Source organism: Chiloscyllium plagiosum, chromosome 21 (genome assembly GCF_004010195.1).
Source record: "Chiloscyllium plagiosum isolate BGI_BamShark_2017 chromosome 21, ASM401019v2, whole genome shotgun sequence".
NCBI lineage: Eukaryota > Metazoa > Chordata > Chondrichthyes > Orectolobiformes > Hemiscylliidae > Chiloscyllium > Chiloscyllium plagiosum.
The window spans coordinates 52,225,066-52,239,554 of record NC_057730.1 but is presented as its reverse complement, the minus strand read 5'-3'; the positions used below and the strand labels follow the sequence as shown (position 1 = coordinate 52,239,554).

The window sequence follows — 14,489 nt, the reverse complement described above, 5'->3', positions numbered from 1 at the left end:
GGGTTCAATTCCCACCTTTGGCGACTGTCTGTGTGGAGTTTGCACATTCTCCCCGTGTCTGCGTGGGTTTCCTCCGGGTGCTCTGGTTTCCTCCCACAGTCCAAAAGATGTGCAGGTTAGGTGAATTGGCCATGCTAAATTGCCCGTAGTGTTCGTTGTAGGGGAATGAGTCTGGGTGGTTTGCTCTTCGGCGAGTCAGTGTAGATTTGTTAGGCTGAAGGGCCTGTTTTCACACTGTAAGTAATCTAATCTAATCTTTACTGAAATGATAAGTCCAGTTTGATCTCTGAGAAAGACATAAAAGATTGTATGGCACTTTGCAAAAACAAAGTTCACCTCCCCACCCCTCTTCCAGTTTGTCTTGCAGATACTTCCCTCAATACCACTTATATCATCACTGATTGACCTTGCTCTGCCAACACTGCCTGTCATATAGCTCTACATGCAACTATTACTTAATTTTAAAAGGTTGCCCTGGAGTTGAGTGCTTCAAGATCTCCTGACATGTTGAAATGTATTGTTAACTGTGTTGTTGCTTTTGCATGTAAAAATAGGATCCACTAAAATCTGCAGACATTTTGAGAAGGAACTAAGGCACTCCATAAATTTGAGTACTTAAACTTGGAGTAAGCAGTGTGCCAACTTTTCTCAGGTACTCACAGTCTCTGGGCTGGTAATTTGTTGGATGAGAGAAACTCTGTCTTGTACTGCCTTACTGACACTCACAGTGGGTGGATTTGCTCTAACCGGAGTGCAATGTGTTGGATGACCTAGATACAGAAAGATTAAAAAGAAAATACATTATTGGTACTTTTGAGGAACAACTTGTTAAATATTTTAGACTAGGCCAAAGATAGCAATGGATTTATTCTATGTGCAGAGTTGGGTTGGTGTACATGAGAGAGATCAGAGGCATCAAAATAAAATGTTAAGTTTTTTAAGGATTATTGAAGCCTACAATTACACTTAAACTACCAATAAACAATTACATTAAATGAAACTACATTAAATAATTAAAAAGTTACATTTCAGAAGTCCAATTGCAGACAGCATTAATGAATGTCTAATAATCCTTGACAGCCTCCTGCAGGATTTGGCCTTCGCACTGCCAAGTTACACACATATTGAGATGTCAAAGAAGCATTTTTGAAATTACAATGAGAATGAAAATAATACAACTCATCACATCATTGTCAGTGATCACTCTTTAACGAGTATGATTGCCCACCTTGGAAATTCAATGTCAGTGGTCATGGATTCTGAGAGTCCTTATGTGGCTGATGAGCCCAATCCTACAGCTGCACTTCTGCCCACACATTTAAAAGGTGTTTCTGGGAGATGGAAGTGGTCCTTGGCCTTGAAGTTACTGGCATTCTTTACTCCGGTTCCTTTTCTGTACTTCCTCTTGCCAATGGGTCTTCTCAAATAACTGTGTCCCTTCATACAGGTGTTTCCTTCAACTCAGTTTCTTGTGAATGAGGGTCTCCCATGCATTGACACCTGTGTTGTATTTCTTGAGGAAAGCCTTTAAGGAGTCTTTGAAATGTTTTCTTTAACCTCCTCTCAGTTGAGTGCCTTCCCTGACCTGGACGAAGATGATTTGTTTTGCTACTCAGCACTCGGGCATCATAAGCACGTGACTGAAACAGCAGAGATGTTTTGGATGATCATGGCCTTCAAGGATGTCACTCTGCCTGTCCTCCCAGCTGATGCAGAGAATCCATCTTAAAACAACATTGATGGTACTACTCAAGAGCCTTGAGACAGCTCTACATGTACTATGAGTTTTGGAGCCCTATAGAAGATGTGGAAGGATGACTGCTATATACACAAGGATCTTGTGATAACATATAATGAACACTGTTCAAGACCTTCACCATTTTTTCATTTCAAGCTAACTGCGTCTCTAACCTTTTTTACGTGGGCTGGACTTTCCCTTTTGAATGGAGTCGAATGGCATCTTAGTTCCATCTGATGGGAACCTGGAGATAAACATACAAACCAGATACAATCAATCAAGGTGGAGCAACGCAGTTTGATATGAAACCAAATAAGATGTAGTCAAATCTATTTTGCATTGATGCATTTAAAGAAAAGCATGACAGGGAGAAACACATTACAAGGCTATGTTGACGGGGTTAGATGAAGTAGAACATGAGAAGGCTCATATGGGAGGTAAAACCCAATGGGATCCAAAACCTCAAAATAGATGCAGGCTAGTTCAATTTAGTTTCAGTTTGCTAAAAATTTTAAATTCCATCTGACAGAAATTCACCCATTTTGGGAGTTAAAAATAGCCCTATTATTTCTCTAGAGGTATTATCTTTTCCAATTTTCATTTGACCGGGTCTCATTTCTCTGGTCAGTTACACAAAATATAACTCTATTTAAAAAACAAAGATGATTTATAGCAGCATCTTGACAAACAATTATCGCCCAAAAAAACATCTAATTGCTTTTGGGGCATTGCTGTGCCTAAGCAGCTGCATTTGCTTACAAAGCAACAAAAGAGTGCACTTGGAAAGCAATTAATTAGATGACAAACACTTTGGGGAAATTCTGAGTTTGTGAAATTTGTTTCTTTGTAACCAAATCCATTTCTTTCCTGAACAGCTATTTACAACTGAACAAGACTGTTTGGATACAAAGATTCTACTCTAAGTCTAGATCCTTTCTATTGCAAAGTCTGTTGATTTCCATCTCCAAAACATTCATATCTCCATCTGCCAAGTGCTCAATCTCTTATCCTTCGCTTTGGCACCTCCAGCCTTCAATATTCTTCTGGTCAACTATATTCATCTGGTCAGTCCAGCATGCTTTGTTAACGTCAGCTCATCCAAAATTCTGTTATGAACACTAAGTCACACTTGCCCATTTGTCCAAAAGTTACACTGTGGATCAATTTAAGATAATCAGTTGAGCCCATTTATTCTTGTTAGAAGTGACATATGCATGCATACACTTGTTTGATGTTAACAAGAGGAATATGCTTTTTTGAATTTTCCAAGAGCTAGGGATGCCCTACTGCCATTTCCATGGCAACACTTCAGTCAGAGTCAATTTTTCAATTGATCAGCATGCTTTGCTTGCCATATGTATTGTGTACATTGCTTGAAATGTTGCACTCTTGCATTTACCCTGATGACTGCAAAACAAAAAGCTTTAGTAACATGCATTTTCAACAATATTCAAGTTTGATATTCCCAGGTGACAGTCTGAAATCACTTCCTTCATCTTTTCCTTTTCTATACCTCCATAATTTCCTCAGTCTTATAAACTCTACTCGATTTATTTCTCTTCGACTCTTACCTCATACTATCCGTCATCTCGTGTACGACTGATGGCTACACTTTCAGCCATCAATGTTCCAAGCTCTGAAATTCCCTTCATAACTTCCTCTCCATGTTAAAATCACTTCTTTGATCAAGCTTTAGGTCACCCTTCATAATGACTCCTCCTTTATCTCAGCATCCATTTTTTTTGTCTGACAGTGTGTGTTGATGTGATGGGGATACAATCAAAGTGTGTGGAATTTCAGGGCTATAACCTAAGTAAAGGATCTGTAAAGTGCTGAGGCAATGCTCCAAAGACTCCGTCTGTAGTAGGAACATTAAACCATTCACCATTAAACTCCCCCTTTCTTCACCTCCACAGATAGTCAAAAAAAGATTGCCTGGCACTATTCAAAGGAGTGTTACAGGGCAAGGGCAATCTAGTGTTTTTACCAAAATTATTCCTCAAGAAATACAATCAAAATAGCAGTGTCTAGTCAGTCATGAACAGGAACTGGCTGTAAACAAATTGGTGATGAACTTGCCTAGATGCAAGTGACTGTATTTCAGATACACTTAATTGAAGCTCAGCAAGCAAACTTACATCCAGAACCTCAACCTGAGTCACAAATCTTCTCCAAACTCGCCATTTTAAGCTGTCCCAAAGATCTCAATGTATTAAGCTAATTAAATTCTTTTAAATATGACATCACTAATAGAGTATTCACTCTTAAAGCACAACGAAGCTTACCTGATATAATCATAAATATCATGCCAAGTTTCTCCTTTGGGCACCAGGAAAGCCATTTCTCGAGGCATTGGGGAGACGTCATGCAGCACCAGTCCGGCCCGTTTAGCCTTAAAGGCCGTCACACCTAAAAGTTGTAGGTAAGGAATAATTCATTGAGATGGCACAATTACATTATTCAACTTTACTTTAGCAGAAAGCATATATATCCATCTGCTTATTTCAGAAATTGTAAAACAAAGAGCCAGACCTATTGATTTCACCACAATGTCCTGGTTAGTTTTCAGTTAGTTTTCCTCTATTATAAAGTCAGAATTGTTGAATCATCAATGTTCAATACAACATTGTGGGCGGCACGGTGGCACAGTGGTTAGCACTGCTGCCTCACAGCACCAGAGACCCGGGTTCAATTCCCGCCTCAGGCGACTGACTGTGTGGAGTTTGCACATTCTCCCCGTGTCTGCGTGGGTTTCCTCCGGGTGCTCCGGTTTCCTCCCACAGTCCAAAAATGTGCAGGTTAGGTGAATTGACCATGCTAAATGGCCCGTAGTGTTAGGTGAAGGGGTAAATGTCAGGGAATGAGTCTAGGTGTGTTGCGCTTTGGCGGGTCGGTGTGGACTTGTTGGGCCAAAGGGTCTGTTTCCACACTAAGTAATCTAATCTAAACCTGCAAGTTTTCAGTGTTATAAATCCAGCTCATCATTAGACATGTCAAATCCCAGAGCAGGACTTGACTTGATAGGCTATAAATTTTATTTCTGCTACTAGTTTACTATGGTTGTCAGTCATCGAATACATTCAAACGAGAATGCCAAAGTAATTTTAACAAAGAACAAAGTTTATCACACAATGGCAGGCAGTGGAATTTGAATTCAATAGAAATCTGGAATTAAGAGTCTAATGATGACCATGAATCCATTGTCAGAAAAACCCATCTCACTAATGCCCTTCAGGGAAGGAAGCTGCCGTCCTTACCTGGTCTGGCTTCCATGTGACTCCAGACCCACGGCAATGGGCAATTAGGGTTGGGCAATAAATGCTGCCTAGCCAGCGACGCCCTCATCCCATGAGTGGAAAAAAACATGCAAACTATACTAGACTGTACAAGACTTATTTGAAATGAACATGTTAAAAATATCAAAGGAACATTCAATCCTTTTACTCTCAGCAATAACCTTATAGACGTCAAAACATCAGTGAATAAATTTTGACATTCTCTCATTTCTATTTTATTTAGTTAATGTCTCTTCCTGAGACCTTAAGCTGTTAACTCAGCTCACTTCTTAGGTAACATATTCTTCTTAACCTCGCCTTCAAGAACCTTGGAGGATATCTTATTCTTTGATACTTGCATAGCCTTCTGTTTCTGACATTCTTATAAACAACTCAGGATTTTTCACTAGCCTAGACTGCTTGGCCTGCTAATTACTGAGCCTCAGCTGTAGACGGCCTCTTCTTTCAAAATAAACCAGCTTCTGTTTGAATTAACTTACTCTGGGACCCTTTCAACTTTTTTCTAAAGCTCGAGTCAGCAAACACCTGAGTGATTATCTCCTTAGGTGGTTAGCTGTTCATTTAGTTGAAGTCACATGATTGCTTGGAATTGATTTTTTTTTGTATAGCCACTGTTCAAAAATGACTTCCCAATCTTGTTAAAAGCAACTCTTCACAAAAATGAAAAGCAAAACCCACCTTTTTCTCCACTTTTGAATCCAAGTTTTCAAAGCTATCATCAACTTTGTCACATTAAGAAGCTCATGCCCATTCACAGCAAGACCTGGACAACTTTCAGGCTTGAGTTGATTAAGTGGCAAATATCACGTCACACAAGTGCCAGGAAATGCCCATTTCCAACAAATGATAGATGAGTTGGATTCAGAAATGCAAAATGATAAAATTTGCAAACCAGAAGAAACAATGTAATTGCAGAATTAGGGTCCGAGATTACAGAATTAATTGAATAGAATGAGTGAGAAGAAATATTGGAGACAAAATTTATTTCAAAAGAGAGTAAGATATTCCAAATACACTTATTCCTTGAAAGGGGTCAGCTAGCTCAGTTGGCTGGTTTACAATACAGAGTGACACCATCAGCATGGGTTTAATTCTCACACCGGCTGAGGTAACCATGAAGGACTCTCCTTCGCAACCTCTCACCTCACCTGATGCATGGTCACCCTCAGGTTAAACCACCACCAATCAACTCTAATGACAGTGCAGGCCTATTGTTACTTGAATAGAAAAGTGTGAAGCCGAAAGGTATGATGACCCCAAAAAAGGGTTGATTTTGCTTAGCCCACTACAATGTTGAACCTAACCAAATCAGTAAAACAGAAAACAGGAGGGTGAAACCCAGCTGCATAGTGTGCTGGATAGAATACATCTCAAGTGCCATGTCCAGGTCCAATTGCTGAGTCTTAAGGAACACATACAGGCAAAGAAAACTTCAAACGAAAACTAAGTGGGCTACCCTCGAAGCATAGGAAATTGAGGATCATTTTGGATGGATTAACAAAAATGAGTCAGATTGTATTCCACATCAGTAATTATCATGATTTTCTGATTATTGTAATTTTTTTCCCTTCATCCAAACTTTCAAACCTGCACAAACACAGACCATTTCTACTTGCATATTGTGCAGTTAGGTCAATGCATTCCACAAATGTCTGATTACACCAAGATCCATGACAACCTCACAGCCCAACAGGAATATTATCACTTACTTGGCTCAAATACCAGGTCGCTGGTGAAGATATTTTTGACAAACATGTTGGAACAGAGCTTAATGCTTTTTAGGTGGCTGTAGTGTCGGTTCAAATAAAATGACAGAAGATACTGAAGGTCCATCATTAGGCATGTCCACTTCACACCAGGAGGTGCAAGGCCCACAAGGTCTGTATAAAGGAAAAGATGACATGCACTCTCTGAAGCAATTAGATGCAAACACCTACTTGATAAAATTTGTACCTAGTCATAACGGGAAAACCTATTTCTCCGTAAAATAATTTAAATTTACAAGCATCAATAGAATAATAAATAAGGATAAAAAAAGGTTCCAAAAAGACAGTTGGTAAAAAGGGACATTTATAAACCAACAACACAAACTATTTGTTTAAAAACATAGCACTGCTTGCTTAAAGTAGATAAATTTAAACACAGACTCCATTAAACCAAATTGAGGCTACCCAAACCAAATGCAATTTTTAAAAGATGTGGAGTACACTGGAAAAGCTTTTGTCTATCCCTGTGTGTCTGAAGGCATGAACAGTTTCTTAGGAAATTGACTCCTCAACTAAGTTTACCTTCAGTTCAGGATGCTTCATAGAACATTTGTACGTGCAAGAGTAGCACTCTGAAGAAGGCTGGTAAAACCAAAACAAAAAACCCAAAGAACCGCAGATGTTGGAAATCAGAAATAAAATCAGAAATTGCTGGAAAAACTCAGCAGATCTGGTAGCATCTATGAAGAGAAAGCAGAGTTAATCAGTGATACTTATTCAGAACTGATTGCAGCAAGGAAAAGGTTAGCATATATGCCAGAGAAAGAGTGGGGTGGGGAATGGGAATGCGTTAACAACAGGTGAAGATGGCGCCCAGTCTGAAAAAAAACAGCTGGGCAGAAAAAGGAATGGATATTCCTTCTGATTTCTGATGCTGAATGTCTGTACTTTATCCCTCTGCAGCCCCACTTCAATGTATTTCAGGTATGACATGACAATGAACTTTTCTTCTGCCTCCATGCCCATTTGAGCAAAAGTGCTATCGCCATCCCACAGATCCCTTCACTTGTCTCCTCCAACACTCTCCCTCTCCTTGGATACCTCTATCTGGCCATTTATCTGCAGTCTACCTGTTCATTGAGGTGACAGTGGTTACCTCAATTTCTTTGCCTCCACCTTACATATTCGAGCCTATCTCCCTCTGAACTGACTGCGCTCCGTGCTCTGAGAGCCAACCTGACTTTGTTATCAAGCCTGCCGACAAGGGTGTTGCTGCTGTCACCTGCCGGACTGATCTCTAATTGCAGAGGCTGGTTGACAGCTCCCAGGTAACTCATTCCATCTCCCCTGATCATGACCCCATCATGGGGCATCAGGTCATTATGTCCATAAGAGTCACGAATCTCATTTCATCCAGTGATCTCTCCCCCACAGCCTTCAGGTTCATAGTTCCCCCAACCATGCAAAGCCCACTTCTACAGCTTTCACAAAATCCACAAGCATGACTGCCCAGACAGACCCATTGTTTCTGCCTGCTGCTGCCCCACAGAACTCATCGCATCCTACCTTGACTCAATTCTTTCTCCTCTCGCCAAGTCTCTTCTCACTTACTTCCATGATTCGTTTTTTGTGTCAGAGGGGGCTCCATCCACATTTCCCTGGAAAAAAAGGCCTGAACCATCCCCATCCACCACCACCACCACCTCTGCCTGACCAAGCTCGCTCTCACTTTGAACAACTTCACTTTTAACTCCTCCCAATTTCTTCATGTCAAATAGTTGCCATGGGTACCTGCATTGCTCCCAGCTATGTTTGCCTCTTTTGGGCGGGGGGGGGGGGGTGTGCTGCTGTACATGGAACATTCCTGCTTCCACCCAAATCTCCTTCTCTGGTGTATCAATGACATAATCTCTCGTCTGGAATTGGAAAAGTTTAATTTCGCTTCCAATTTCCATCCTACTCTCATCTTTACCTGGTCCATTTCTGACTCCTCCCTTCCCTGACATTGGTTTCCATTTCTGGGGATAGGCTAGCCACCAATATCCACTACAAACACAAAGAATTCCACAGTTACCTTGACTATACATCCACACATTCTGCTTTCTATTTTATTCTCCCAGTTCCTCCATTTTAAGCTTGTTCATCATTCGATCAGTTCTGGTTAACTTGAATGTGATCTCATCTCCACTTTCCTATCACTCCTCCAAAAACATTTGATGCCTTTTTGTCTCAAAAATCTGTCAAACTCAGCCTGGAATAAATTCAAGGACCCAATCTCAAATAAATCCAATGACTTTCTGTTTTCTGGGAAAGAGAATTGCAGAGACCTTCAAAGAAAAACACCTCCTCTCAGTTTTCCTGAGAATTTTGTGGGTAGCTTGAAAAAGACCAATATAAAACTGACTCCAATCTTTATTTGAAAACTCTCACCATAAGCACCAGTTTTCATTTAACATTCTTAAATCATGGCATTTCTCAAATTTTAAAATAACCAGAGTCCTATAAAGATAACAAAAAGCAACAACAAAAAAATTCCCACAAAATAAAAATCAGCACACGTCCTCATAAGCACATCAGTATTGATTAATTGAATATAATACTTGTGAATAAAGATTTATTTTGTACATTTCCCCTTCTTCCTGTTGTACTAGCACTTTTTTTTCTTGAGAATCATTAAATCTCAGACACAACTTTTTTCTGTACCTTGATGCCCAGTTATCATAATAAAATGTGAGAACAATATACAAGTAGCTATACAATATTTTGGCAATTTGTTTAAAGGGAACCATAGAAAAACTGATGCTGATTTTCACAAAGATGAGCAACTGAGGAGCTTCTACAACTAAGGAAAGAACGGTAAACAAAGTAAACACTGTTCCCAAAGTACCTTGCTTTGCAGTCTTTGCAGTAGTATTATACACAGAGCCTTCCACTGCACCACAAACAAAGGGGAACTGGAGCCATGTGGCTGTAGATTTGAACTCTTTGAAGAGGTTGGAGAACGAAATCCGTATAACTTGACTCCCCTGGAGAGAAATAGAGTTAACAATTCACAGAAGCACTGCAAAGAACGACTTGCCTATCAAAAGATAGCAAAACCCAATCAACCATTCCAAACCGTTAGACAGAATTTCACTTCCAGAACTGTATTTATGATCACAAAACAAATTCTTCTCTATACTCTCATATCTTTGTTTGGGTATCACAGCAATGCAGTGCGAAATGGCACATGCAAAAAAAAGACAAGATAAATGAGAAACAGCAAAGATGATTTTTTTTTAAAAATGCCCACGTATTTACAAGCCTACTCTTTCTAATGCGAGGAGAAAGTGAGGACTGCAGATGCTGGAGATCAGAGCTGAAAATATGTTGCTGGAAAAGCGCAGCAGGTCTGGCAGCATCCAAGGAACAGGAGAATCGACGTTTCGGGCATAAGCCCTTCTTCAGGAGCCCTGAAGAAGGGCTTATGCCCGAAACGTCGATTCTCCTGTTCCTTGGATGCTGCCTGACTTGCTGCGCTTTTCCAGCAACACATTTTCAGCTCTGCTCTTTCTAATGCATTTGAATAACCTGAAAGGAAATCGGACGTTAGTTAATTGCTCAACACTTTAAAAAAAAGTACAAGGTTTCTCTTAATCAAAAAAAAGCTTGATTTTTGCTCTATTTACCAAAATATCTAATGTATTTCCTTCATCTCACAATTACACAATCGCTTCAAATGTTCTAGACCATAAGTAACACAACAATTTCTTAATGCCATGGTAGGACATTCAATAAACTACACGCATTCCAAATCAGGGTGTCAGATATAGTTTAGAGGGTGGGAATATTTGCAAATGTTCTAGATCATAACTATGATCACTACTAAGAAACGTGGACAACAAAAATTACAAATACAACTGGTTCAGCAGCAATGATCCTCAGTAAAATCTGGTATATAGGTTCACAGGTGAAGATGTTACCACTGCCAGCCATGAAACAAACCAGTATCATATATGTCAGCACCTTCAGATAATGATTGCCAAGGAGTCAGAGTTGGACATAAAAAATGATAACTTACGGGGAGTGCTATTTTAAACACATTTAAAGTTGACTGATTTGACTGAAGTATCACATGATTTGAAAATATTTAGATGTTTCAATTAGTAAATGTTGGCATTTGGATTCAATTTACACTGAGTATTAATAAGTAAATGGTTGTACACTGGGTCCAATTATACATTTGTCATTACCCCTAGAAACATAACATTTCTGAAATACGATGCTACAGTTTAATCGTTTGAATGAACTTTCTGAATATTGCAGGTATAACTCGAATGTTAATACACATTTTCAGTAACTGCATTAGATCATTCTAATGTTAAAGAACAGTCATGTCAATAAATGGAGGAAATAATCAGCACATACCTCAGTGACTGCATCAAAGTGAACCACAAAGTATTTGGACACAATTGGTTTGAACAGGAGGTACAGATAGCGACCAACTAGTCCAAGAGATTGGGTGCTAGTTTTTGGTAACTGAATGTAATTACCAGGAGGAATGGGTCCACGGATGCGATATACTGTGCACTTCAGGGTTTTATCCTGGCAAGAGAATCCAGAGCAAAAAGCCATCAATTAATGACACAATAATGATAAACTTCTGAAAATACCGCAATTACAACTGCAATAACTTGTTATCTGAGATAACATTTTCCAATGTTATTTCATTTAACCACATTATTGTGGTTGAAAATCAAATCAAGATGGACTATCATTAGAGATAAAGAATAGAATCCTTTGTGGATTGTTGTCGTTATTCTCAATAACTGAAGTTACTATGCATAAAGGACATTTCAAAAACTGTCAAAAGTCACAACTGAATGTAAAATGCAAACTGAATGTTAAATCCCCACTCTTATTTTAGGTTTCATCAAGGGTCAAGAGGCTGTTTCAGGCATTATATGGAAGTTTTGGGCCTCATCACAACCCAAGGTACGCCAGAAACTTCTCCAAAAGTCTCCAGTTAAGGTCACCTGCAGCACAATTCCCAGTTCTACTAAAGAGGTAGGATGACTCAGTGGTTAGTACTGCTGCCTCTCAGTGCCAGGGATCCTGATTCAATTCCACTTTCAGGTTTGCACATTCTCCCAGTGTTTGCATGCGTTTCCTCTCATAGTCCAAAGATAAGCAGGTTAGATAAAGTGGCCATATGAAATGGGTAGTGGAGTGGATTTGGATGGAATACTCTTCAGAGGGAACTTGATAGACCAAATGGCCTACTTCTATACCGTAGGGATTCTGAGTGTGAGAAACAACTGAGACAAAGATCGACCTGAATGCAACTCCCACTTTGGCTTTTCCATGCCCAGTACCTGCTTTCCACTTTTCAAATCAGGCAAAACCTCAACATGTCAGTTCACACATAAAAATATTTAAAAGGAAAAATTACCAGAGAACAATCTGTGGAAGTGGAAAGATGTTTCAAATAGAAAAATAAATAGTACCATAACAGCCGTGACATCCCCTTCTTTTGTTGATTTTTTCCATTCTTCCAATTTGAAGTGCTTGAAGACATTCACATATGGACGCTGCCAAACAGACTCTGAAACTGATTCAAGATTAAAAACTCAACGAGTTTAGGCACAACTCAACAAATAAAACTGAAAGATAACTTTAGATGCCTCAAACCAATACATGTCACTTTCCACTTACAGCAAAAAGGGAGGCCATTGTGATTTATAACATTATATTTTAGCTGATTTTACATGCAAAGCTTTGCATTATGGGCAAGATAATCTGTAAAGTATCAATCGTTTTCCCAAAAGAATAAGGGGAAAGTATTTAGAAATTTTAAAATCAAGAGAATGCCGAAGAACATCGGTGGTCAAATCTCATCAAAGTAGTGGCGGAATTCAAATTTTTTAAAAATGGAAATAAGAGCTATTGTCACTGATAGTGACCATGAAACAACTACCATAAAACCTCTTCTGGTTCAATAGTATCTTTTAGGGAAGGGAATTATGCCACCGTTGTATAGATTGGTCAATGTGTGATGCTATCTTTGAAATCACCTGGCAAGCAACTTGGTTTAAGAGCAGTTCGGATAGCCAACAAACACCAGTCTTTTAAGTGACATTCACATGCTTTGAAAACATAAATGATCTATCAATACCCCAAGAAGCTAATGTAGAGATACAGTTTCTAGTTGATAATTTGAGTGTTTGTAGTGAGTATTCCTATGCTAGCAAGATTGGCGAGATGACCATTCCCTACGGAACTGCACTCCAGAAAGGGAACGATTATTTTCAAGAGGAACACGGAGAAAAAGTTAAATGAGAAAGAAAAAGGAAATGCAGTGCCTGCACAATACATAGTAATCTGAAAGTTTTTTCAATACTTCAAGAAATTTAAATAGATCAGGACAATATTACATTGAGCTCCACACAAAAGCCATCTTAAATTGTAGAAAATTAGAGGCTTTCAAAAAACTAAACTGTGCTTATTATGATCCTAGCTAAAAGCAATACTGGGCAAGATGACACAATAAATCCTGGCTTGGGATAGCATTTTCAGTGAGCATGACCAGATCCTCTGAATGAAAACTGTGATTTTATGCTCTTAGACGAAACTGCTCTCCCTTTTGAATTGATTTAAAAAAAACAAATCTAATAGCTTTTTGATCTGTTTTAACTCAGTAGGATAAACATTCTATTCATTAACTAATGGTGGTAAAGGTGTAATCGAGATGTAAATGGATGTAAATAATAGGTGCAAAAAGAAGAGAATTGGTCTGTTCTGCTGAGAACAAAGGTAACAAAATGTAAAGGTTCCACAAAGTTCACATTTTAGAATAAGACTAAGAAATCATTAAGCTATTCAAACAATATAGTACAAGCTCATGCATAGACTGTTTCTTACAATTTTGACTTGAAGATACATTGCATTGATTTGAAAAATATTCAAACTTAACATGTCATCAATGACTCTCTACACAGAACATATTTAAGACGACAGAATATGCTGTATTAAGGAAAAAAATGAAATACAATAAACAGGAAGGGCAAAAATGCTGTTAGCTGTTTACAGCATGGACTATCACAACAAATAATAAGGGAATGCCATGTTAACAAATAGCCCCTTGGAAAAGCCTTCAGCTCCAGGAAACCAGAGAGGAAAAAGTATATTACATTAAATCCAATTGGTACAGATGTATGAAAATATTATCCACACCAAAAAATAAGTTAATGTGCTCCATACAATATGCTATCAATCAAAATGAAATTCTGAAAAAACTATATTAATTACATCACCTGAATATAGGTTCAGCAGCATCACATAACATAATAATCATTTCTTTCTCACCTATTTTGGGCTTATCCATGCTGATCAAAGCTTCCGTCAAGAATGGTCCTTGTTTCTATGCGCTCAGGAGATTAACGTGGACATCAAGCAAATGAACGCAAGGCAATATTTTGGCAATGTAAATTGTCTGAAAGAAAATTAATTGTTGGCAATCCAAAAGCAAACCTATGTGCCATCTCATAGTTAATCCAATACTTGGCCTTCTGTTCCTTGCACTCTGCTAAGAGAAGTAGATGCCTAATCAGCAGAGTAAAGTTTCAGTGAAAACAGAAAATATTGAAAATACTCAGCTGGTTTGGAAGCATCTGGAGAGTGTAGTCAAACTGACATTTCAGGCAAATACTGATCATCAAAATATGTCTACCTTTTCACACAACCCCAGTGCTCTCATTCTCTCTACAATCC

The 14,489-nt window shown here is 38.8% G+C and overlaps 1 protein-coding gene across 4 annotated transcripts in view; it reads right to left on the bottom strand.

The window, feature by feature from the left end:
* Positions 1–14,461, bottom strand: part of wdr90 (WD repeat domain 90) — a 73,627-nt gene extending 59,166 nt beyond the window's left edge. The window contains exons 1-8 of one of the 4 annotated variants that reach the window (XM_043712083.1): positions 14,085–14,461; positions 12,227–12,330; positions 11,148–11,324; positions 9,628–9,766; positions 6,744–6,914; positions 4,024–4,147; positions 1,912–1,982; positions 661–770 (exon numbers count right to left, since the gene is read on the bottom strand). In XM_043712083.1, the coding sequence (XP_043568018.1) occupies positions 661–770; positions 1,912–1,982; positions 4,024–4,147; positions 6,744–6,914; positions 9,628–9,766; positions 11,148–11,324; positions 12,227–12,330; positions 14,085–14,103 (915 nt within the window). In that variant the 5' untranslated portion in view covers positions 14,104–14,461. The remainder of the gene's footprint in view (positions 1–660; positions 771–1,911; positions 1,983–4,023; positions 4,148–6,743; positions 6,915–9,627; positions 9,767–11,147; positions 11,325–12,226; positions 12,331–14,084) is intronic. The other 3 variants (XM_043712081.1, XM_043712082.1, XM_043712080.1) reach the window with 3 other exon arrangements.
* Positions 14,462–14,489: the final 28 nt, after the last annotated feature.